The 23,973-nt window shown below is 33.9% G+C and overlaps 3 protein-coding genes across 3 annotated transcripts; 1 reads left to right on the forward strand and 2 right to left on the reverse strand.

Annotated features, from left to right (window-relative positions):
* Positions 1 to 9,353: 9,353 nt before the first annotated feature.
* On the reverse strand, positions 9,354 to 15,474 carry LOC133312684 (ALBINO3-like protein 1, chloroplastic). Its single transcript, XM_061513930.1, has 11 exons — positions 14,984 to 15,474; positions 13,743 to 13,853; positions 13,503 to 13,577; positions 12,747 to 12,807; positions 12,362 to 12,435; positions 12,148 to 12,252; positions 11,655 to 11,762; positions 11,147 to 11,250; positions 10,856 to 11,065; positions 10,432 to 10,768; positions 9,354 to 9,832 (listed from the first exon to the last, which is right to left on the reverse strand). The coding sequence occupies exons 1-11, from the start codon at positions 15,326 to 15,328 to the stop codon at positions 9,749 to 9,751; spliced, it is 1,614 nt and encodes a 537-aa protein (XP_061369914.1). The 5' UTR covers positions 15,329 to 15,474; the 3' UTR covers positions 9,354 to 9,748.
* Positions 15,475 to 16,554: 1,080 nt separating this feature from the next.
* Positions 16,555 to 17,472, forward strand: LOC133312701 (photosystem II reaction center proteins PsbY, chloroplastic-like). The gene has a single exon (XM_061513946.1). The coding sequence runs from the start codon at positions 16,768 to 16,770 to the stop codon at positions 17,368 to 17,370; it is 603 nt and encodes a 200-aa protein (XP_061369930.1). The 5' UTR covers positions 16,555 to 16,767; the 3' UTR covers positions 17,371 to 17,472.
* Positions 17,473 to 17,608: 136 nt separating this feature from the next.
* On the reverse strand, positions 17,609 to 23,683 carry LOC133312828 (uncharacterized). The gene is made up of 6 exons (XM_061514104.1): positions 23,552 to 23,683; positions 23,201 to 23,268; positions 21,363 to 23,091; positions 19,960 to 21,120; positions 19,088 to 19,139; positions 17,609 to 18,013 (listed from the first exon to the last, which is right to left on the reverse strand). Exons 1-6 carry the CDS (start codon positions 23,658 to 23,660, stop codon positions 17,872 to 17,874), a joined length of 3,261 nt encoding a protein of 1,086 aa, XP_061370088.1. The 5' UTR covers positions 23,661 to 23,683; the 3' UTR covers positions 17,609 to 17,871.
* Positions 23,684 to 23,973: the final 290 nt, after the last annotated feature.

Here is a 23,973-nt window from a genome sequence, read left to right on the forward strand (position 1 = left end):
AAACCAAATTCACTACTTATTGTAACGAATTTGGATGTGTGGCATATTAGAAAATAACATTGTTAACGTGGCACATTGGTATAAAAAAATGCTACAAAGATGGCAATCTTCCATTTTTTTTCATATCTAATTTTAAATTATTGATTTTTAGTATACATCCACTTGTTAATTGTCATTATATATACATCCATTGAAGAGATGAGATCATGACACAAAAGGTGACAAATGTGACATCGATATATTTGGCATGGCATGGGAGAAGGAGAAGGACAATTAACAAATTAAGACTACTGTAGTTTCACTCACTTACAGTTTCCTCCAATAAAGGAAACAATCTTCTACTACCATGTATCCCACCATGTTTACAGTTCCCTTAAAAAAAGGGGTATCGTCATAGAATCATAGTGTTACACTACCGTTCCATATTTGCACCGTTACTGCTAAGTTCTATCCCTTCATTTTTTCACTGTGCAGTGTGTGTGTAAGTACATCTCCCTCGGTTATTTCTACAAGAAACATATAGTTTTTTCATATCCCAAAAGTGCATGCATGAAAGTTCCATTTTCTTGTTTCCATTTTATTAAACAGAAATTTTGCTTTGCCCCTCAATTTTTGAAAAGTTAATTCATCATGTGCAAAGTCCCACATGTGGAATCACTTCCGAACTAAGAAAGTCATATATGTACAGCTTTTAGCTCATGCCCATGGTCTAATTTGCTGGCCAAAGCGTGACAAAGAAATCTTAAGGGCTTCAGGCCATATATACACACACAGCGACAAAATATCATTACCGAAAGTCCCGTAATTTTTGTTCTGCCGGCAGTTTCACATCCAAAGGACCTAGGTAGAAAGATATGCATGCATGCTTGTAGTTGTAGTTGCTATTAAAGATATAATATAATATCATTGATATGATTTTCATCCAATAATTTTATCAGTTTAATTCAATTCAAGCATTGTCAGATTCATATTGGGGAGGTTTTAATACTATTTTTTTCATTTTCAAGACTGAATAACTTAAATTTTTGGGTTAAATAAAGTCTATGTTATTAAGTCGTCACAAATTTAATTTTTACTATCTTATTCTATTAATAAATAATTAAATATATTATAAATTTTTTTAGCACAAGTAGTTGGATATGAGTATTGTTTATCGTTTAAGTCCAGTAAACTCTGTTTTGAAGAAACATATTAAAAAAAATCATTAATATAAATTTTATCGAATGGTTTAAATTTTTGAATTGAAATAATTTTGTATGATGCCAATTAGGTATTGTTTGCTTAATTGTAATATTTAATTTTTTTGGTTTGTGATAACTAAGTAGAAGAGACTAATAGAGAAATGCGTTATAATAATACCAGCGAGAATCGGCACCCAAAGGAGCACATCCACATATGACATATATATTTAAAAGATAATAACAGATTAATTAGGAATAAACATGTATTTAGTAATTATCTCATTACATTATGTATTTAATTAGACCGGGTCTCTACTCGGCCCAAACCTGATCTGCCTAGAATCATTAAGTATCCTATCAAGAGTCCCATAATTTAAGCAATAAGTCTTTTATTCTAAGTCAAACTTTGAGGTAATCTCCAACTATAAATACAAAATATACCTTATAGGTACACACTTATAAATCCTAATCTGTCATGCTCATTACACACACGCCATCACTCTTAGATTTCAAGCTCCAACATTCATGCATCATTGATCTGTTACCATAAGTGATCATCTTCCCCACACTTAATGTATATTTGGAAGGTCTTTTTTAGTTTCTTTTCTCTTTATAAATAGAAATTAGGTAAAACAGATTTTTACAAAAACTCTTATAATAAAAAGAATTTTTTTTATAATAAAAAAAAAATCAAAAGTCAAAAGCTTATAGGAGAAACTTTTTTTTAAGTTGTATCAGTTTTTTTTAAAATATGTGTTTTTTTTTAAATGAATAACTTTTAAATAACTTTTAAGTTAAAAATTTTATATAATCATTGAACAGTTTATAGCTTTATTTTTAAAGTTTTTTTTTAGATTTAACTTAAAAATAACTTTTAGCGTAACTACTTATTGATGGGTCATAGATCAAATACGATATGCTAGGGTTGAAAAATATGTACTTAAATTAAATAAATACATATAAAGAAACAAATTATACGGTGGTATTTCCATTTCAAAAAGCCTTCAAACTCAATGTGTTAGAATAGTTGCGCGGACAAAATATATAAAACTTAAATGGCTAGTGAGAAAGAAGGGATAATGTTTTTTGTTTTTTTAAATGCAAAAAGATCCCTAGGCTCCCTTATTTGTAGAATATGAATGGTTTGAAAGAAAACACCTCTTGGCCGAAAAAATATATATTTTTGGTGTCAAATTGACACCCAAATTAGGCCTTTAAAGAACACACCTTAAAACTTGTCAGTCATAACCAAAACTAATTTACAATTAATTCTATAATAATATAGAAGGAAAATAAAAATATAATATTGTAGGAAAGTTGTTAGATTATGTTGTAGAGATAGAGATTGTGGGACTCACACTTGTTTTGTTTTTTGTTTTTTAAAAACAAGTGTGGGTCTCACAATCTCTATCTCTACTACATAACATAACAATTTTCCTACAACATTATTTTTCTTTTTCCCTAATATAGAAATCAAGTGGCTCGGTTGTACACAAATTCAAAATATCTGCCTTTAGACATTAGGCCTGAGTGAAGATTGAGGATGAGGACTGTAATTTATTTTAGAGTAAATATTCTTTTTGATCCCTAACAAATTTTACTATGCCCGTTTTGGTTCCTAGCAAATAAAAAGGTTATTTGTGGTCTCTAAAAAATTCAAGATAAATCAATTTAGTTGAAATTGTGGTTCTTCACAAATTTAAAAAAGACCACATTAATCTCTCAAAAGGATTAAAAGTGGTCCACTTTAAATTTTGTAGGGGCTGTAGATAGCTTATTTATTTACTAAGGACTAAAGCGAGCATTGTAAAATTTACTGAAGACCGAAAAGAAGTATTTACTCTTTATTATTTTATGGTATGTGCCTAAAAGGCTTTGGTTTGATTTGGACCAGTTACTTGCTTTTAGCGAATCTTTGCTTTAGCATCTTTACCATTTTCAATTTCGGTGCTTTCATATATGAAATGATTAATGTGAATTGAGGGTGTGGTCAAAGTGGACACTTTGGGTCAACTTTGAGTATCTCAAATTCAATGGAGTTAAAAATAATAATCACAAATTCATTTGCTTAGCAAAATTAAGTAAACAAAATAAAAAAACTTTTAGGTATTAAACGGGCCAGTTGAAAGAATATAATAGATAAAGTATTAAAGTAATAGCGATCAATATAGAAATTCTAACGACATTATTATTTGACAACAATTCTTTTTCTTTTTCATTTACACTTGACTGTAATTCAAGTGATTAAAAATTGGATAAAATCAGTACCCAAAAAAATGGGGAAAAAATTATACTAATCACTTTTTTTTTTTTTTTTGGAGATACTAATCACCTTTTTATATCCTAAATGATTATGCTTTTAATTTTCCTTTTCACCGAAGGTTTGCCTATAGAGTTGTTGGTTTCATAATTATTTAGTTAGTGACAGAGGTTGTCCACGACGTTAAGGACTAGGTGGACCTAATTACGTTCCTAATCCTTATATTTATCCTTAATTAGCTGTTATTCATACGAGGAAACATATATAAACTCTCATTTACAAATTCTGTGAGAGGCTTTGTTTGGGAGTTTGGAGGGGAGGGGAGGGGAAGAAGGGCGATCCAAGAGGGAGGGAGGGGAAAGAAATTAAAGGGTATTCCCTTTCCTTATTTGAGAGTTAAAAAAATGGTAAAGGAGGAAAATTGAGGGTTAATGAGATATTTTTACCATTTTACCTTTTTTCTTAAAATTAATATAGTTATTATATTTTACAAATTAAATTAAATTTAAAATTTCTAACAAAATTATGTATGTACTTTTCACAACACCAAAAAAAATCATATTTTCGATGAAATTTCTACGTTGCAAACGATGAAATTTTTATCACAAAATTATTTTTTCGTCGGAATACTTTTCATCGAAAAGCAACAGAATTTTTCAACCAATGAAAATTTTTACAAAAATAAATTTTCTATCAAAGTTTTCGACGAAATTTAGTTCTCATCAAATGATTTAAACGAAAAAAGAATTCTGTCAAAAAATTTGACAGAATGTTTTTCGTTCAAAATTTTGATGGAAATGTGTTCTGACGAAAATTTCGACAGAAATTGTTTTGTTAGAAATTTTGAGAGAAATGTTTCATTCGTAACTTTCGACGAAATTTAGATTTTGTAAAGAATTTCGACAGAATATTTTTTCCGTCAACATTTTTTGTCGAAATATTTTTCGTCAAAAAATTTTACGAAAATATTTTTTGTCACAATTTTTTGACAGAAATGTGTTCTGTTGAAATTTTGATGGAAATATTTTTTATCAAAAAACTTGACGGAACTATTTTTCGTCGAAAATTTTCGATGAAAATGTGTTTCGTTAAAAATTTTGACAGAAATTTTTTTTGCCAAAAAGTTTAACGAAAATATTTTCGTTGAAAACTTTTGACGGAATTTAAATTCTTTTAAGAATTTTGATGAATTTTTTTTTCGTCTCCAATTTTCGATAGAAATGTGTTTCATTTAAAATTTTGATGGAAATATTTTGCATCAAAATTTTCAATGAATATGTTTTTTTGTGAAATATTTTGGCAAAATTTAGATTCCGTAAAGAATTTTGACAAAAAAAAATTTCGTCAAATTTTTTTACAGAAATAATTTTAATCACAAATTTTGATGGAAATATTTTTCGTAAAATTTTTTTCCGGAATTGTTTTACGTCAAAACTTTTCGATGGAAATGTGTTTCCTCAAAATTTTGGACGAAAATATTTTCGTTAAAAGTTTCGACGGAATTTAGATTCTATCAATAATTTTGACTGAATATTTTTTTTCTGTACAAAATTTATGTTAGTGAGTATGGCAAAGTCTGGTTCTGTCTCTAATTTTGTCTTTAGTTTTGACGGAAATTTTTTGACGTATATGATTTTCATCAAAAATTTCATCACTATTTTTGACGAAATATTTTTCGTCAATAAATTTTGTCGATATTTGAGACTTTTCTAATAATATCGCATTTAAAAATGATTCACAATTATGTAGTTTTAACATTTTAATGCTAAGGGTAGATAAGTAGTTTTTAATATTTTTTCCCTCAAACCCTCCAATTTGGGAGAACTTTAATTTTAAGAAGAAGGAGGGTTTAGTAAAAATCCCCAAACTCTTCCCCTCTTTTTTTTAAACTCACAAACAAGGGAAGGGCTTACTAAAACCCTTTATTTCCTTTTCTTCCCCTCCTAAAACCAACTCCCAAACAAAGCCTTAAATACCATAATTTTAGTGTAAAACAAAAAGATCTAATTAGTTCTGACTCATCAAAATGTTGAGTACCTCTGTCTAGCTGATCTGTCAATTGATCTTAATTTCTTTTTCCTTTTCTTCCCCTCCTAAAATCAACTCCCAAACAAAGCATTAAATACCATAATTTTAGTGTAAAAAAAAAAATCTAATTAGTTCTGACTCATCAAAATGTTGAGTACCTCTGTCTAGCTGACCTGTCAATTGGTCTTAATTTCTTTTTCCTGTCTGAATTCTTTTGTTCCTTAAGCCCTTCAAACAAACATCTATTGCTTCATTCAAATTAAGTGCAGGTCAAGCAAGCCCAATTTCTTCTAACACCGGTTGAAAACAATGTTTAATTTCTTATCGTGTTGATCAGTCCAATCCGTTTCCATTGATTCAATAGTTATTATGCATAGGGGTGTAAAGGTTCACCTTGTCTAACAAGGACTTACGACTCAGCCTACATCAGACCAGGTTTAAATGACATATTACATATAGTCAAATAGAATAATTTTGAACTTTTTAAAAACCGTATTTAGAAAAGCCATAGGTTTTCTTTTTATATAAGAGGCTTATATCATATTATTTATTTTTAAAAAACTGGTATAGATTCCACGAAAGCTATTTCATCTTAAAGGTGCTTAAAGTTTTACATTTCTTCAAAAGTGATTGTGATATGCATTATATTAGGAGATACAGAACAAAGGGTTCTATTTCAAGCAAACAAAAAAAAGCTCCAAATTTGGAAGTATACCCCAACGACATAATATATTTCTTAGTCAATCACCATCAGCATCAGGTACTACATATGCTTCCATTTTGTTATTATGATGAAAATCTTTAGTAATATTCTCAGGGAAAATTGATGGCTTATACGTGGTTGATGAGCATTGGTTCGATCTGTGTAAGAGTGCCCGTCTTGGCTTATACTGCGGAACATCCGAACAATAATGAAGGAGCAAGGAGGTATAGACTCAACGTCTCCCACTATAAGCACTGTGAAGAAAGATTCACATAGTAATGCCACTGAGGAAACCAATTTTGGAAATTGACAGCATCACAACAGTTTTTAAAATGTAATTCATATGTATCTGTTTTGACACAGTTCACACTCACACCAGCTTATTTCTTTCAAATTTAAATTTTTATGAAAGTATATTTTTATAGGGGAAGATTATATTTACAAAAAAATTTGTTTACAAACTCTTACAACTACATTAAGTATGACTTCTTAGACTTCAATCAAGAGTGTATGACTGATCATACTTAGTGTAATTTATAAAAAAAAAATTGTAAACGGATTCTTCCCTATGTTTTTGTATGTATATAATGAGATAGAATATTCATACTATCACTTTTTTCACTACCACCTACCAGAAATTTTAGAGAAAAAAAATACTGATCCAACAATGATTATAGAGATAGTGAATTAGTAGTGAAAAAAAATATGATAATATGAATATCTCTCTCGTGTATAATTATCTATTTATAGCAATAACCTCATACAAAAAGTTAAAATGAATGTTAACGTGTATATAAAAATACTCATTTTTTCTATTCTACTTTGCGTCACGCAAACATGACATGAGGCCTCTATTTTTAACAAACGTTACGCCAACATTTACATAGAATAAGAAATTTCCTCGTTCCCTGTTTAAGAATCCAAAGATATATGAAAGACAATCATTGACGGCACTGGGGACTCTATGATCTCCATGAACATGTAGGGAATGGGAATCATCTTGAAAGTTATGTTTGCAAAATTTATATGGTCGTAGTTTGCATGTGCGCCAGCTGTAGAAGAGAGGGTGAAGCACCGAAATCTTTGTTATGGTCAATGAATTGAATGCGTGTCGGGTCCTGTCCTACAATTGTGGAAAACCATCCATATGTATTAAGTGTGTTGTCACTTATCACCAACCATGAAACACTGCCAATCATCCGTTGATCTAAATCAAACCATATCAAGTTGTCTGAAGAAATTTCGATATATTCCGAATTAATTTCATAGTCAACTTAAATAGTCAAAATTTATAAGAATATTAAGAGAGTCAATTCACTTCAAATAAATAATTAGAATTGGGTTAACTAAAAAAGAAAAAAAAGCACATTAATAAGCCAACTGCGCACTTAGGTATAAAAAAAGTTCCAACCACCTAAACAGTTTAAGAATACCATCTGAACCAAAAAAAAAAAAAACTTGTTAAGGTACAACAGTGCCCACAATAACGTGCTGAGCGTGCTCCCCAATGTCTCAAATATGTCTCCTTTCCACGGCCATGAGTTCGAAACGTTTTACACGGACCATGCGTATAGAAAACTACAGTCACATAATCTGTACGGAACACAATATGGGGTCACCACCAATACAAGATTTAAATGATGAAGTGCGTGATTTTGTGCCTAGTGCAGTGCTTTTATAGCGTGTATAAGAGTCCGTTTGGATGAGATTTTTTTTTTCAAAAATTGAAAAGTGTTTTTTTTCTTAAAAAAAAGTACTTTTCAGTTTTAGTTCATTTGAATGTCTGCTTTTAAAAAAAGCAGAAGTCACAAAAAAAATTAAAAATCTACTTTTTTTCAGAAGTTAAAAATTTTAACTTTTAAAAAAAGCAGAAGTCAAAAGTCAAATATTTTTTTCAAAAACTAAATCTTTTTATAAAAATATAAATAACTTTAACTTTTATAAAAAAGACTTTTAAAATAAAGAAGAAACGGGCTCTAAAACTGCTTGTAGCTGATAGCATTGCACGCTGATGCTTCTATTAATCCTAGGACTATGCCAAAGTACAATGTGAGGTGTCTTAAGGGCGCAAAAGAAAGAAGGGAGAAAGATGATGTCTATCTATTTCTGTTTGGGGCTCAACATTAGCTTGCAACGTTTTCTAGGCACCCAATCTTATTAAAGCATGCAAGTACGTGAAAAAACAAAATAAGACAGACACAAATTTAATGATAAGGATTATTTAGCCGTGAGGTAATGCACATTTATGTAACATTCAGTTGCAATTTTTCAACTAAAGCTCGCGCATTTGATGTCGTTATCCGATTACGGTTTCCTAACTTGAAAGTACAACAGGCAGATAGTGTAGTTTAAATTTTTATTATACAGGATACGTGTAAACCAAAACTGTACTAGCAAACTAATGAAACCGTGGCGCACACGCAACAACACCTCAGAAGTGCACGTGCTAAACACACAATGAGCCAGTTACAAGGAACCCGCCAAAACAGTATGTAAAGTGTGGTATGTTAAAAATGATAGGATAAAACCATCGTGGATGAGAATAATGATTCAGCATCTCATCGCTTAAGCAAGTAGTTGAGGGTTTGAATCCCAACTCTTACGAATGAAAAAGCATTCCGTGGCCTGCTCTTTACTGCTTTGTGCGCTGACCCGGGACGAGAAATTAATCTCATGGCTATCGACTGTGGGATATACCCGGATGTAATCCAAAAAAAAAATAATGATAGGATATAATCACGTGACCAATCGTAACTATATAAAAGTGAATCAACAATAATAAAAGATGAAAGAAAATATTAAAATAAATAATTATTAAATCATAATTATTAATTTACCCTATGATCATATTTTTTTTTAAACATGAAACGATCTATTTTCATAAAGTGTACAACCATCCAACCAATGCGGAGAATTGCGTCAATAAATGAAACATGGAACGCAAAAGTGATAGTTGCCAGGGCTGAACGACTTCAAAACACGATGTGCTTACTTTCTAAAAATAGTGACTCAAAGAATATACCTTTCCTTAACTTCACGTAAGTTAAGGCTTGAACAAACTTGCACTAAATCTGAAAATTTTAAGCCGTCAAAATTAGTACAAGTCAATACCCAAAAATATCATGACAAATAATATAAAGCCCACTATCTAGTCCTGTTGCATTATGGAAGTTCTCCGATCACAGTATCTCCGCCAGAGCATATAAATCAAGATCATCTCGTTTTATTGAAGCATCGAGAAAAAAATAGTTTCAAAGATAACAAGCATTACGGATATTGGGAAGCATCTGTTCTATAGGGATTCATTAATCCTTAAGAAAATTGATCAAAAATATATAATACAGACTCAAACTACGAAGCTGCCAAGTCAGCCATCAAATACAACCACTCCCACACAGCAATTGTAGAAACCTCTCGAATCTTGTTCAGTCCACTGTCCACCATTTCTGTGACAATGTACAGTGTTAACCAGAGAGACATCGAATTGCAAGGAAGGTTGCATTTCTAATATAACTTTTAGATGGCAACTGGGGGCTAATCAATCTTTCAGTAGTCGAATTTCTAACTCCTAGATTGTCAATCCTTTGTCACGTGATCTGGGTCTTCTCCAGGAGGTTGCTTGTTTGAGGTAGATGTAGTTGTTAATACTTCTCTTGGTTCCTGTAAAATTATGAATTAGACACACAATCGTAGAATTTATGAAATAATTATCTTTATGCTGATGATAAAAGAATGTTTCTTCTTGGCATAAAAGAAGAAATACAAAGAAAAATAAAATAAAATACTTAATTATCAACTTTCTATGCATCAACAAATCATAACTATCATTTGTATAATGATCTGTATTACTGTATTGCCAGATTTAACTACCAAGTATCAGAAGCCTGAAGTGCTTGAAACGTTATATAGGACTCTAAAAAGGCTCATAAAAGTGGTAACCAAATTTGCCAAGCAAACAGTCCATGTCAAAGGAGATATTAATACAAATATAAAATCAAAATTCTCTTGCATAGTTGCAAGATCCTTATAACATCAGCCGAATGAAAAGGTGATTGAGGGTGTCAACACACATTGACATCCCTTACCTGCAAAAGGAGGGAGTCAATTGCCAAAAGCACGTGATGTTTCTCCCTTCACCCACTTTCTTACATGTTCAGCAATAGAAATTAAAAGGCATTTTCTACCATACCTACGAATGAAGCAATGCATACTCAACCAATAAATATTAGGAAAAATGACATTTATTCGTGCAATAATACCTTGTCAAGAATTTTCTCATTTGTTCCAACAACATTGAAATGAGCAGAACCTCCATTATTTTGTGTCTCAGATGTAGATGTAGAATTTTGACTTTCCTCCAAGTCTTTACTTAATGGATTACCATTTACTACTCCAGATATGGATGGATCAGTATCAGTGGCCACAGACTGAGATTTTCCAACAACTAAATCACGTCCAGCTTGATTTCCTCCTTCAATTGTTTTCTCATGTGTCTCGTCTACTTTAGTTGCTTTTGCCACTGCTTCCTCAGCTTTTCTTTTTTCTTCTTCTCTCTGTTGTTTTCTTTTTGTCTCTTGCTCCATTAGCTGCCTAAATCTGCAACAGAAAAAGGAGCATAATTACAACTGGTGAAAATAAAGTAACAGTATCATGGAATAAGTGTGGCTACCTATAACTACTAACCTTTCCCCAGGTCGTGGAACCTCTGATGTCAGTTTCTCGTCTTGTCTAGCTTCTTCCGTTTTTTTGGAATTTAGTTTAGATACTGGCTTCTGAATCTGCTTTAGGTCGTCCTTCATGATATCATCTTGGACTTGCATCACCGGATTTTTTGCACCTCCTAACTTTTGAAGCCATGTTTGTTGGGCAGTGCTCAATATATTATTTGTTAACCTGCACGACTTGAGCATAATAAGTAAACATAGATAGACAGGGTTAAATAAACAAAAACCATAAGCTTTTACTTATGCTTACCAGTAAAGGCTAAGACCAGAAGGAACTGAAAGTGCAAAGTAACCAATCATTAAGGGAAGGACCTTGGTTAAGGCTTGAGAAGTCTTCAGGTTGGGGTCATTAGTCTGAAAGTTAACATGGAAAATGATGAGTAACTCAGATACATGTGTAAATACACAGTTGCACTTTAACGTGCAGACTGCAGACTCATAATGTAAACTAACATGAATATTGTTTTCTTTAATCCTTGTAGAAGAAGGGACGTGGTGAGGTTCAAATGACATATTAGACAAAAAGGTAATCCAGTTAGGTAGCCTGGCTATGGAAACAAAAAGGCCCAAAGCTATACCAACATATTGTGTAAATTAACAAGCTTGAAAAGTTTTATAGTTAAAGCTATAACTAGCCATGACTAAAACTCTTATACAGCACAACAGGAAAACACTTGTACAGTCAATAATGTTCAGAGAAAAAATTAAGTTTAGAACCTACATGAATCTGATTTAATTGTACATGAAACATGACTGACCTGTGATGACTGTATTATTTGGACAGAGATGTACTGAGAGACAACCAGCAACACGGGCAAGACAAGGTACGCCAAAGTATCTGACCATCCAAGGGGAGGGTGACCATCCTGAAGTAACACGATTAAACCAAAAACATTACAACAAACTTCACATCTAAATCCACTTCGAATCTGTCAGAAATCATTAACAATGTGAACTAAACACAATGATAATATGGCAAAATTTTTAACAATAATCTAGATCAAACATGCCTCTTCTTAATGCCTCTTCAAAACATCAAACAACTAATTCCCAACATTCCATGCAACTAAACAATTAGAAAGTATAGGAAATATGCCTCTTATCAATGATTAAAATCAAGAGACAGTTCGCTATTTGGTCTTGTATAATTTTCGTATGAAAGTCAATGACCTGGCATAAAATAATACTTACAAGGTTACAAAATTAATATTCCGAACACATGTAATTTTACTTTCTAAGGGAGACACTCACCACAAAAGGAAAAAGCCAAGAGATACCACTGCCATTTTGACGAGCTGCAACTGTAGTTGGACCAGCAAGAGAAGGTATCCAGAAAAAGCCTTCAGTTAGGAGTCCCTTTGTATATTAGACAAAAACATAACATTAGTCACGGAAGATATTATATACCCAAAAAACAGAACATAGTAAATCATCAATCAGAAAATCAACATACTGAGTAACATACCTCATCTGCCACATTTGAAAGGGCTCGATATAGCCCAATCCATACTGGTATTGTTGCGAGTGTAGGCAGGCATCCTGGGAATAAAATGAAGACAGGTTAACAAAAGAATTACCAACTTCAAATTTAAAAAATCAGATTAATACTTTATACTGGATTGCTTGGTGCCTCCATCAACCTACCTTAGCCATAAGAAAACTCTTGCATATCTAAGATTGAACAATGCTTATAGTTCCATATATTTACGTAAGAAATATTATGGCAAAATTATGGAAATAACTTAGAAAACAACTGGACTTGTGATATGAAAGCTTTGGTAGCCCCATCCTCAAAACCAAAGGAAATATCTATAAACCTTCTGCATTAAAGGTAATCATGCTATGAATACCTGCTAGAGGATTAATGCCAGCTAATTTATACAACCGAGCTGTTTCAAGTTGAATTCTCTCCTGCAAGAAGACAATATATAAATCTTGACGGTTGAATTAAAAAAATTCCATTAGTTGGACGTTACAGAGTCAAAATGTTAACATTGTGTTCAGAATCCTCAAATATCGGAAATGATTTGATTTTATTTAGAAATCAAATTCTATGTTTGGAGTTTGGAGTTTATTAGAAAAAAGGGGATTTCAATTGATTTAGAAATCAAATCTTATGTTTGGAACTCATTAAGAAAGGAAATCGATTTGATTTCATATTATTAGAAAAGCTATTCAGTAAGGGTAGTGGTCAATCTATATAATTATATTTCAAACCAATTCCCACCATATCCTACCAAATTAATAGGATTTGTAAAGAAAAAGCAATGAAATCAATGGGATTTTAAAAATGAAATCATTTCTTATTTGTTATCATCACAAACGCAAATTTTGATTTACAATTCAAACCAAATCCCATTTTTTAACATTCCAAACACACACTAACAGAAGTAATGGCATTCCAATTCCATCAAACAGCAACTCATACAATTACCGGACAGTGCGAGGGGGGCGGAGTAAGTATGGAAATAATGCTTTCGTGGTTAAAACTGCCAATGCAAGGGTAAAATCTCAAACATTACCCAATGGTATTTCCCATAGTTGTTCGTTGTTATATAAGAGATTTGATTGGAGACAGCAACACTTATAGAGGCCAAATAAAATACCTGATCACCAGCATAGCGTTGCTGGATAGCCTTTACTTGAGGTTGCAAAGATCGCATAGCCAAGCTAGATTCTACCTGAGAACAATCACAGAAAATTTTGTTCAACTGAATCATGATGAATGAAAATGGCATAAGGAAGAATATTATCTATTATGAACTTTTTTAATGTCAAAAGCATAAAATGTATTGATCATTTTCAGCTCACCGACACTATCGAAGCACATTTCAACAAGGACAAACCTGTTTTTTTGTCAATGGAAAGGTGGCAGCTTTTACAAGAACTGTAAGCAGTATAATTGCAAAACCATATGCGTACGGAACATGCAAAGCAGATAGCCCATCCTTGAGAACCTGAAAAGAGTAAACTACTTCCCCTAAGAATTGCTGGACAATTTATGATCTAAGAAACAGACCCACGTCTAAACAAGTACAATTTTAAATCAAAACAGTTATCTAATTCACACATGCAAATAAATCACAATTTCCAACTATTTTAAAAGGAAAATTACAAGAAAAGCAGTAGTTAAAACCATACTAGTTAATTACGCCGCAATAGCGCCGCGAGCCGTGCCGTAGGGGCGTTGCGGTGCCTCGCCACAAGAAACCGCGCGGCGCCTCATCGGAAAGCAATAGCGGCCATTACGATCTCATTTGCGGCCATATTGCTTTCATAAGGCAAAATGTCAATTTTGTCCTAAATTTAAATGTGTAACAGAAAAAATTTAAGGGTTTTTTAGTCTATCCGCGTCTCTCTCTATCACATCTGCTACCTCTGCCTTTAAAAAATGTTTCTTTTTGTCATTATTTCTATCATACATCTATTTCACTATTTTCGCAACCGCAACCCCCTATAGCGTTTTTAAGGGTTGGCCGCGACATGCCGCAATCCGCATTTGATAACTATGGTTAAAACAAGGATGCTCTTGCAAATCACAACTTCTGTTAATTGTTCTCAATATGGAGTCTACATATTCATATATAAAGGTACCATGCATTATCAGCGGAAGAATCTAGCACATTGGTTTAATAATTTTATTGTTAAGTGTCAACAAAATAAAATAAAATAATAAAGTTCGTCAAATCAGCAGTTCAAGCACTTCAACTTACACATATTGATATTTGACCGGAATAAATTATTTCATTCCTATTGTGAAAAATATCACCATAACTTCAAAGTCGATTCCATGGCACCTAGACCTAAGTTTGGGAAATTGCATCGATAGAATTCCATTCGCTAGTGATTTTTCTCAACTACAACAGTAAACACCACTAATCATCCGCACCTGAACCCTACCCTACCTACCACCACCACCAACAAGTACGAACTGTAGAGAGCTACACTGAATTTCCTTTCAATGGAAATGAATTAAGCTCCGGCCAGAGTATTTGATAATTCAAATCACGGTTTCGATTTCACACATCAAGAAAATCAAATCAAATCCGGTTGAATCAAAGAGTTCGGAGTTTCAGAGAACAATTACCTTGAGAACACTCTCCATGTAATTGGATATTCCAGAAAGCCAGTCGTTGCTTTGTTTGGCGGTGGTTGCCGCCGTATCGGAAGAAGAAACGGCGGCGTCGGCAATCGTGTAAAGAAGGCCCTCCGCTCGGCCAAACAGCTCCCTGATGAAGCCTTCGGCGTCATCCGGTTCGGGCAAGAAACCGGGCTTTAATCCGAACCGGGAAACGGAAAGCGAGCCGCGAAGAAAGTGCCTGGTCGAACCGGAAAAAGCGTGGGAGTGAGGTCGATGTGGGAAATGGATCCTGGTCCGGTTCGCGAACGGAGCAGAAATTATATTCGGCGCGCAAGGTAACTGAGCAGCCATTTAATGGGTTCGCAACGAACCGGTTTGAAGAATAAAGAAACCCTAAAGCCCGGTCCGGTTGATATATACGAGTGGTGTAGTGAGAGGAGCACACACCAGTGGAAATGGCGTGAGTAATGCAAATGCAATTTGTGTTGTGGTGATATTATTTGAGCAAAGGTTAAGGTTGAGGTTCCTTTCCTCCTCCTTTGTTGGGTTTTTAAAAAATTAAAAAATGGCCCCACCATTATCACAAAAAATAAGTTTCATAGTACTTTCTATTTTCCTTTTTTGGTCAACACTTCTAATTTTTATCCTGTTTTATTTATTTCACGTGGTTGTTTTCCTTTTTTTTTATTATTGTTTTTAACAATGATTAATGAAATCCATTTTTTAATAAAGTTTGGTGCACCCCAACACCAAACATATTATTTCAAATGTTAGCTAGTTTTTTCTGTTCAGTTCGTTTAAATTATAATTTATAAATAAAAATATGGAAAGATTATACTTACAACTATTTTTTTTTATAACCTCTTACAACCATATCTTAACACTGTTGATTTCCGCCAATCAACGATTATCATTTTCACAAATTAAATTCATTAATTAATTATTAATTCACAATAAATGATAATCGTTGATTGCCGGAAATCAACGGTGTTAAGACATGGTTGTAAGAGATTGTAAAAAATAATAATTAGAAATATAACATTCCTCATAAAAATATGTCACAAGTGCATATAGGTTTATTGTTTACAAATTTCACTCTTCAAAAAAATTACAAATTTATTGTTTACGGTGTAGGAATAAAAGATCTAATGCTTCCTTTACTTCAGTCTTCACAGAACAAAATAGGCTTTTTAGAATAAACTAGGTAGGAAATATTTGAACTTTACCTTAGAATCAAAATCTAAATAATTATAAAAAAAATTGGTGATTAACTATAATTAAATTATAAAAACTGTGACATTTGTCTAACGATATATCATATATGAGGGAATGGGGTAAGTATTATTCTTTGTTATTTAGGCTGATTGAATTGATGAAAGTCATGAAACAAGAGTCGAAAACAATACCCTACTTGACTTGAGTCTTTCAATGTTTTGGGCTCGGTTTTCAGGCCCAATTATATATGTATATGCACACACAATATTCCACATTGTCACAATTATAGTTTGAGAGAGACACGCGACTTATATATACTATACTAGATTTCACAGAGCATGTGAAGTGATAAGAAACAAATGAATATGAGGTCCAAATCTCACCCATGAAACAGTTCGGATAAGAGAAGAATCTAGAGATACACAATCTTATTGGACCTCATTTCTCCGACTTGGCTTTCCCATCTATATTCCAAAGTGTACCACAATTCCCTCTCTGCTGCAACACCTTGAGAAACTCTCTGCCATTCTCGAGTCTGAGTTCCCATACAAAGCTTAAGCTAGCTAGGTTCATCAATGGCAGCAACCATAGCAACAATGGCCATGATCAACTCAAAGTGCCTGTCACCCAAGTTGCACAACCCCACCAACACAAAGCTCACAACTTCAAAACCCACCCCCTCCCTCTTTTCATCCTTTCAGAACATGCCAAAGGGCCTCACAAAAGAAGCTGAGAACACTAACATGATGTCAACTTCCATAGCAGGAACTGCTATTGCTGGTGCCATTTTCTCTTCCCTTGGAAGCTGTGAAGCAGCTTTCGCTGCCCAACAAATAGCTGAAATAGCAGAAGGTGATAACCGTGGGCTAGCACTGTTGTTGCCCATAATTCCAGCAATAGCTTGGGTGCTATTCAACATTCTGCAGCCAGCACTGAACCAAATCAACCGCATGCGTAGCAGCAAGGGTGTGATCATTGGGCTCGGTGGGTTAACAGCCACAGGTTTGGTGTCAGCACCAGATGCATCAGCCAGTGAGATGGCTATGATTGCTGATGCTGCTGCCAGTGATAACAGAGGACAGCTTCTTCTGTTTGTGGTTGCACCTGCCATTGTTTGGGTGCTCTACAACATTTTGCAGCCAGCTCTCAACCAGATCAACAGGATGAGATCCCAGTGAGTGACTGTTTATTCTAAACTAGGGGATTTTTGTGTAATGGTTTATCCTACCACTTGCTTGTAACTTGTATCTAAAGCTATGTATATGTATTATATTTCTCAATGTCTCTTGGCCTTCTACGTTTTTTCTTATTTTGATTAGAGCTACGTGAAATAAGTGTAACAATTATATGTTTTAACACGAGTTTCTGCTGACTTTAGTCTTGGAATTATAGATTCATTGTGCCTTAGAAGTCAAATCGTGGGCATGGGCTTGACACATTTCTTGAGAACTTCGATTAATACACACCTTGTTTTTTATCAATATAGTAGAAGTAATATATAACATTGATAGGTAAACAGGCTTAGAAAGCAAACTAGCGTTCAATTAGGAAAGAAGGTAAAGAACAAGAGGAATTAACACTCAAGTTACAGCCAGACACCAGCTCCAGAAGAGAACAAAAATGGGCAAAAATACCATATTGCTATGGTTACGTGTCTTTTTTTCTGCTGAAACTTGTGATTACATGTCAGCAAGGCTGTCTGGAACGAACTCTGGCTGGCGTTCAGTTTCTTCCAATTGAGAGGCCGATATTTTAGCCTTCTTAAACCTGCTTGAGCTTCTCAGAATACGATCAACTGATATCCCTTTTGTGCCTGACAAACTGCCCAAAGAAGGATTCAGAATTTCACCTACTGCTACGTCAATTATGTAACACAAGACATGAATGATGAGACCTAAAACATAAGAGATGCCCCTAAGACATATATTATCTTCAATAGTGTAGAGATGAAAGAATGGAAGTTTAGAATTTTAAAGCAATAATTTTGAGCAGCAAGGTTTCGCCAGCTCTTCCCCATCCCCTTTCAAATTTCATGATATATTATTCTTCAGCAATAAATATATCAGATAAAGACATTGTTGACATTGATGATTGTTCAGCAATAAGTAACAAAATGCATGTTCTAGCTAACGGCAAAATCACTTACATATAATAAATATCCTTAATTACTCGTGTCCTTAACTTTGGACAAGTAGATGAAAACTTTTCGTGATACAGATTCATGTGGCGTTAGAACATGGTAGATACAGTTAAAAATTTTGGCAACGCCCTGCCCAAGCCATAATATAAGAGAACAAGGCGATTGAACGAGGGTGGATGTGAGTGGCTCAATTCACTATGAATAAACTATCCTATGAAAGGTTTCACATTATAATGGAGCAATCAAATATTGACGTTTAACATAAATTTATACAATAAACTAAAATAAAAATGACAAATAGATTTTTAAAGATACCCTTAACAGCTCTTTTTTTCCTTTGGCATATATAAATGCCAAAAATAAATTAAAAAGGCGCAAAGAATATACTCAAGTCTAGCTATGTTACGTCAATACGGGAAAAAATAATTTTATTGGCCAACTGTAAGTTCTGACCAGAGTCAAAGTCCTTGATATAATCAACTAAAAAACCTATTACTTTTTCTACTTACAAAAAAAAGAAAAAAGAAAAAAAGAAACTATTACTTTCAAGATTGTGTTCGCATGTAAATGCTCATATACGTCAAACGAAGTTTCAAATAATGAAAAATAAAACTGAGAATGGTAGCAGAAAGAGACGCATAGGAAACCACTTATTGCTGAAAATTGTCATGCAAACGATTAATGGCCCCAAAAAAAAAAAAAATGCAAACGACTTTGCCAATTTATATCAGCAGAAATGCAATTCTTTGACTTACCTTGCTTCTATGGAGCTTCTTCCATTTTCCAGCCTTTTCCCACTATTGAAACCTGATCCATTTTGATTCAAAAAGAGAAAGAAATTGGTTCCATATTGTATAATCACTATTTTTATGAAGAGACAAGATAAATTGTGTTCGTAGCCATATAAATCTTTAATTCAAGTTTTTCATTCATACCAACATCAAGATTCAAAAAATAAATATAACAGGATGCATATTCTAGAGGAACACAAAAAGATATAACAAATGGTACACTGATGATGACATAGTGGATAAAATACTACCATAATCTTAACGACAAAGTGAGATAGCACAACTTGTCTAGGTAAGCAATAGATAAGAAAAACAGCTGGCTCATTGCAGTGCCCCAACTAGTTTCCGCAGTAAATCTTTAGGAAAGTGGTGAGCTTCAAATGCTCATCGACTAGCTGAGTGCTTGCCTATAATTTCATGGAATAGAAATGGACGAGCCCCAATTGAAAAAAACTGAATTGCAATGATTTAATAATTGTCCATTCATCTTTTAACACAAAGTGACATCTCAGGAATGTAACTTAATAATTCTCAAAACTAGCAGGGAACAAACAAGCTTTTGATCTCAATTTCCAAGAAATACAACATCTTCAACATTAATAAATGATCACCTATATATTACCAGCTCTTTAACACAACATATTACGACTAACAAGTGATTACCAAATTACTAAAGAACATATCTCACCCTAACTAACACAACCAGACACTTACTCATCCACCCACAGAAATTAAAGAATATTCATATGCACAGTATCAACTGATTCAAACATAAAGGCACACTCCCGATTAAAATTAAAATAGATTTCAGTTACCACTTTGATGTGAATCCAGACCTGCACTACTATCCCCATCTGAAAAATCAGACAAGACTGAATTATCTAATGGAATTCTAGTGCTGGCATCAGAATTATCAACTTCACCTTCATCTTCAGAGGTACCACTACTATCATCCTTGAAAATTTCTCCCGCCAACAAGCTCCTCTTCTGCTGTTTGCGACTTACAACTCTCCAGACATCATTCCCTGATGCTTTTCCTGCTTTATTTTGAACCATTTTCTCGACGCCTGTTCTATCTGCTTCATTCATCTTGTCAACAAGCATGTCAGAAGATTCAAGTCCAACAGAGTCTTTCACAGGTTCCAAATTTGTTTTGCTTGATTTGTTAGTGGACTTCGTGTTTGCAGACTTACTTTTCTTTGCCATCTTAAATGAAGGGTTGGCATGTATTCCACTGTCAGAAGATGGTGATGGTTTCTTACTATCAAGACCTTTATCTTTTATTAGCATATTTGATATGCTCTCTGAGGTAGAAGTTTGTTTGTTGTTTGATTTCTTTCTCTGTATCTTGTCAGCATGTTCATCCACATGTTCAGCATTAGATTTAGTTTTAATTTTTTCCAAGGAACCAGTATTATCAGTACTAAAATCATCTTCCATATCAGTAGCAGAAAGAACAGTCCCTTTCATTTCCTCCTGCCTTATTTTTTTCCCTTCTGCTTGATTTAGAGGGTTTTCCTCTGTCTCAGTATTTCCTGACATAGGATCAGTTGCTTTAACAGACTTGACATTAACAGTTTCACTCTCAGAAGCATCTACAAGGCTAATACCTTCTGTAAGTGCCGGTCCTCCACCTGAATCCTTAGCTCTTCTTATCCCCTTTTTTTTCTTCTTCTCTGATTTTACAAGGTCATTCACATCGACAACTTTTGAAGTCACATTTAATTCTCTGACATTTGTATCTCTGTTATCCTGGTTGGATGGTGTGCACATTTCTAACAGCATTAGCTTAGGATCACTTTGTGATGATACTTCTCTTCCTTCCTCAGCTCCGCCAGTCTGAGTGGCTTGACTTTTATGACAATGATCAAGGACAACATTCGCATTATCCTCAGTCAGCTCCTGGGACTCATTCACATCAGAAGGGTGCGCTTTTATTTCAGTAACAGAATGGTTCATATAAGTTCCAGTTCCTACAATGCCTTCATTGCCTGCATCTGTTCCAGTATCCATGTTGTCAAGAGTTGTTTTGCTCATACTGATATCTACCCCAGATAAAATAAAATAAAAAAAGATCAGCAATTATTTAAAATTTCTTTCACTTTTTAAAATTATTGCCTTTAATTACTAATTCGATTTCAATAAAATAAGCATATCAAACTAATATTAACATGATACAAGGTAACAACCTAAAATACAGGTACTTTTCTATTTTCCCACATTTACTGAGTAGTATCACCTTTAGAGAATAGACCATCTTCAGATGTTTCCTCCTGAACACCTCCTTGAATGTTAAAACGATCTGCTTCACCATCTTTCCTGAAAGAAGTAACAACAGGTGTTTCATGAGGATTTGATGAGTTTGTCTTTCTTTTACTCCTCCCACCCAGCACACTGGTTCTGAGTGGATCCGAGTCATTTATATGTTGAGCTGATTGGTCAGCACTGCTGTGTTTAATCTTCTGTTGGTCCTCCAAAAAGTGTGAAGAAGCATTGTCTATATTGAAATCACTTATCAACTTTTCCTTGGACAAACTTTTCTCTTTTCTCTTCGGCTTTTTCTTTGCAGGAGGTCTGGTATCTGAAACATCTTCAGTAACCTTATTGTGCTTATATTCAACATCATCCCTAGATTTGTCATTAAGTTCAAACTGATCCTTTGTTTCTTTCCTTTCCTTACGTGTTTCGTCAGACTTCTGTGCTTCATCCGTCTGAGATGCTGTCTCTACTTTCGACATTTCTTTAGAATCACGAGTCAAAGATCTCTTCCTCTTCCTAGGCTTCTTATTTGCAGCAGGTCCAGGGTCTGAAGCCTCTTTTATTGACACTGCATCAATGTCATTCTTATAGTTGTTATTGCTGCATTCAGTGTGCTGATGCTCCTTTAAAACTTCAGTTTCCTTAATTACTTCTTTATCTGCATTCACCGAAGGGTTTGCTAGGACTACAATATCCTGCTGAACCTTATAATTAGCTGGTTCAACAACAGAAGGATCATTTTCTTTTAAAGTATCATCTTGCACTGTGTCTTCCTTTTTCCTTTTGCTCTTCTGTTTTTTCTTTGCACTTGGCACAGATTTTGAAATACAATCATCCTTAATGCCTTTATTGGATCCATCTACTTCACATTCAACATGTGAATTTGGAAGATCATTATTGCAAGAGGATTTCACATTCATCTCCAAATTTTTGACAACTTTTCCCGTATACTCTGAAAACAAAGGGCTGACAAAAGGAATTTCTGCTTTTTCATCCTGTTTGTTGTCCAATTGTGGCATTGGGAAATTACTTAAACTGGATGTCCTTTTGGATGGAAAACTGAGAGGCTTATCAACAGAAGCAATATTATCTTTTGAATTATCATCTCGCATTGAGTCCTCTTTTTGCCTTTTACTCTTTCGCTTTTTCTTTGCACTTGGCTCAGCTATTGAAGGATCTTCCTTGCAAACATTACAATCATCCGTAGTGCCTTTACCAGAGCCATCTACCTCACGTTCAATATTTAAACTTGGAAGTTCATGATTTACATAGCAATGGTCCAGTGTCTCAGGAACTGAACCTGTTAATGGAATTCCAGTGTCATTATTGCCAGATGATTTAACACCTATCTCCAAACTTTCGACAGCTTCTTTTCCTGTATGTTCTGAAATACACGGGCTAATAATAGGAATTTCTTCATTCTGATTCTGTTTGTTCTCCAATTGCAGCAACGGAGAATTGTCGAGACCGGACACCCTTTTGGATGGAAGAATCACAGCATTATCAACGGGATCAATTAAAGCATTATTTGCAATGTCAAGACAGGCCAACTGGTTAGGAGAACCAGAAGCAAATAATTGCTCATTTTGTCCACACTCTCCCAATGCAGAAGCATCAACATTAAGAAACCAGCTCTTGTTGAAACCATTAAAGGCACTTCTCACAAACATGGAATCTGATAGATGATAGTAGTACCCCTTGCGCTTTACCTACCCAACAACAACAAAACAAAACAAAAACCATTGCTTTTGTCAGCAAAACAATATAGTAAACAAGACAACAACCATGGCTTGAGCAGAAGTGGATCAAGCAGTGTACCTTTATCCCGTGAATCTGTATCTGCCCAATTTTCGGAAAGCATAATGGGTGTTCTGAAAGAATTCTCTCTACAAATGAAATGCATTCATATCATTTAAATGTTCAACAAAAGGTCATCACTATAACAAGAATTAATAGTATTTTTTTTACATTAAGGTTCCCAAATGCAATCTATTAAGAACGAGAATTATGACAAGAGCTGAAATCAAAGCCAACCTTAATCAAGTAATTAAATAATTTCTTAAGCAATATTATTCCAGAATCAAAAACATGCAACTCTCTAAAAATTGAAGCAGAGAAAGTGAAAGCAGAGAGAGAGAGAGAGAGAGAGAGAGAGAGAAATGGGATTACTTTTGAGGTCAGAGACGGTGTCGTGGTCGAAAACGATGACGGCCAAGTGTGTATCGAGGCTGGTGTCGATGAAGACGACGTTGGTGTTGTCAGAACTCACCATCGCCATTTTCAGTCACTGCTTACGCTTAACCCTAATATACGATTCTATTGGTAAAATCGAACCTTGCATATAATATAATAACTCAGGGCTATGGGGTTTATGGCATGGCGGCACCACAAAACCTCACAGGTTCAGGTTCTATCCTTCCCTATTAATGTATAATATTTATATTCTCACATACGGGTGTTTATACTAAATTTTAGTTATTGATTGTTTTTTATTTAACGGTCAAATATTTAATAAATTTGAATCATTATATATAAATAATATTAATAGACCAAGATTGAGTATAACTTATTAAATAATAGAGTAAAATTTG

This window comes from Gastrolobium bilobum, unplaced genomic scaffold (genome assembly GCF_033153095.1).
Source record: "Gastrolobium bilobum isolate Gb01-03AN ecotype WA unplaced genomic scaffold, APGP_CSIRO_Gbil_v1 utg35897, whole genome shotgun sequence".
In the NCBI taxonomy this organism is placed as follows: Eukaryota; Viridiplantae; Streptophyta; class Magnoliopsida; order Fabales; family Fabaceae; genus Gastrolobium; species Gastrolobium bilobum.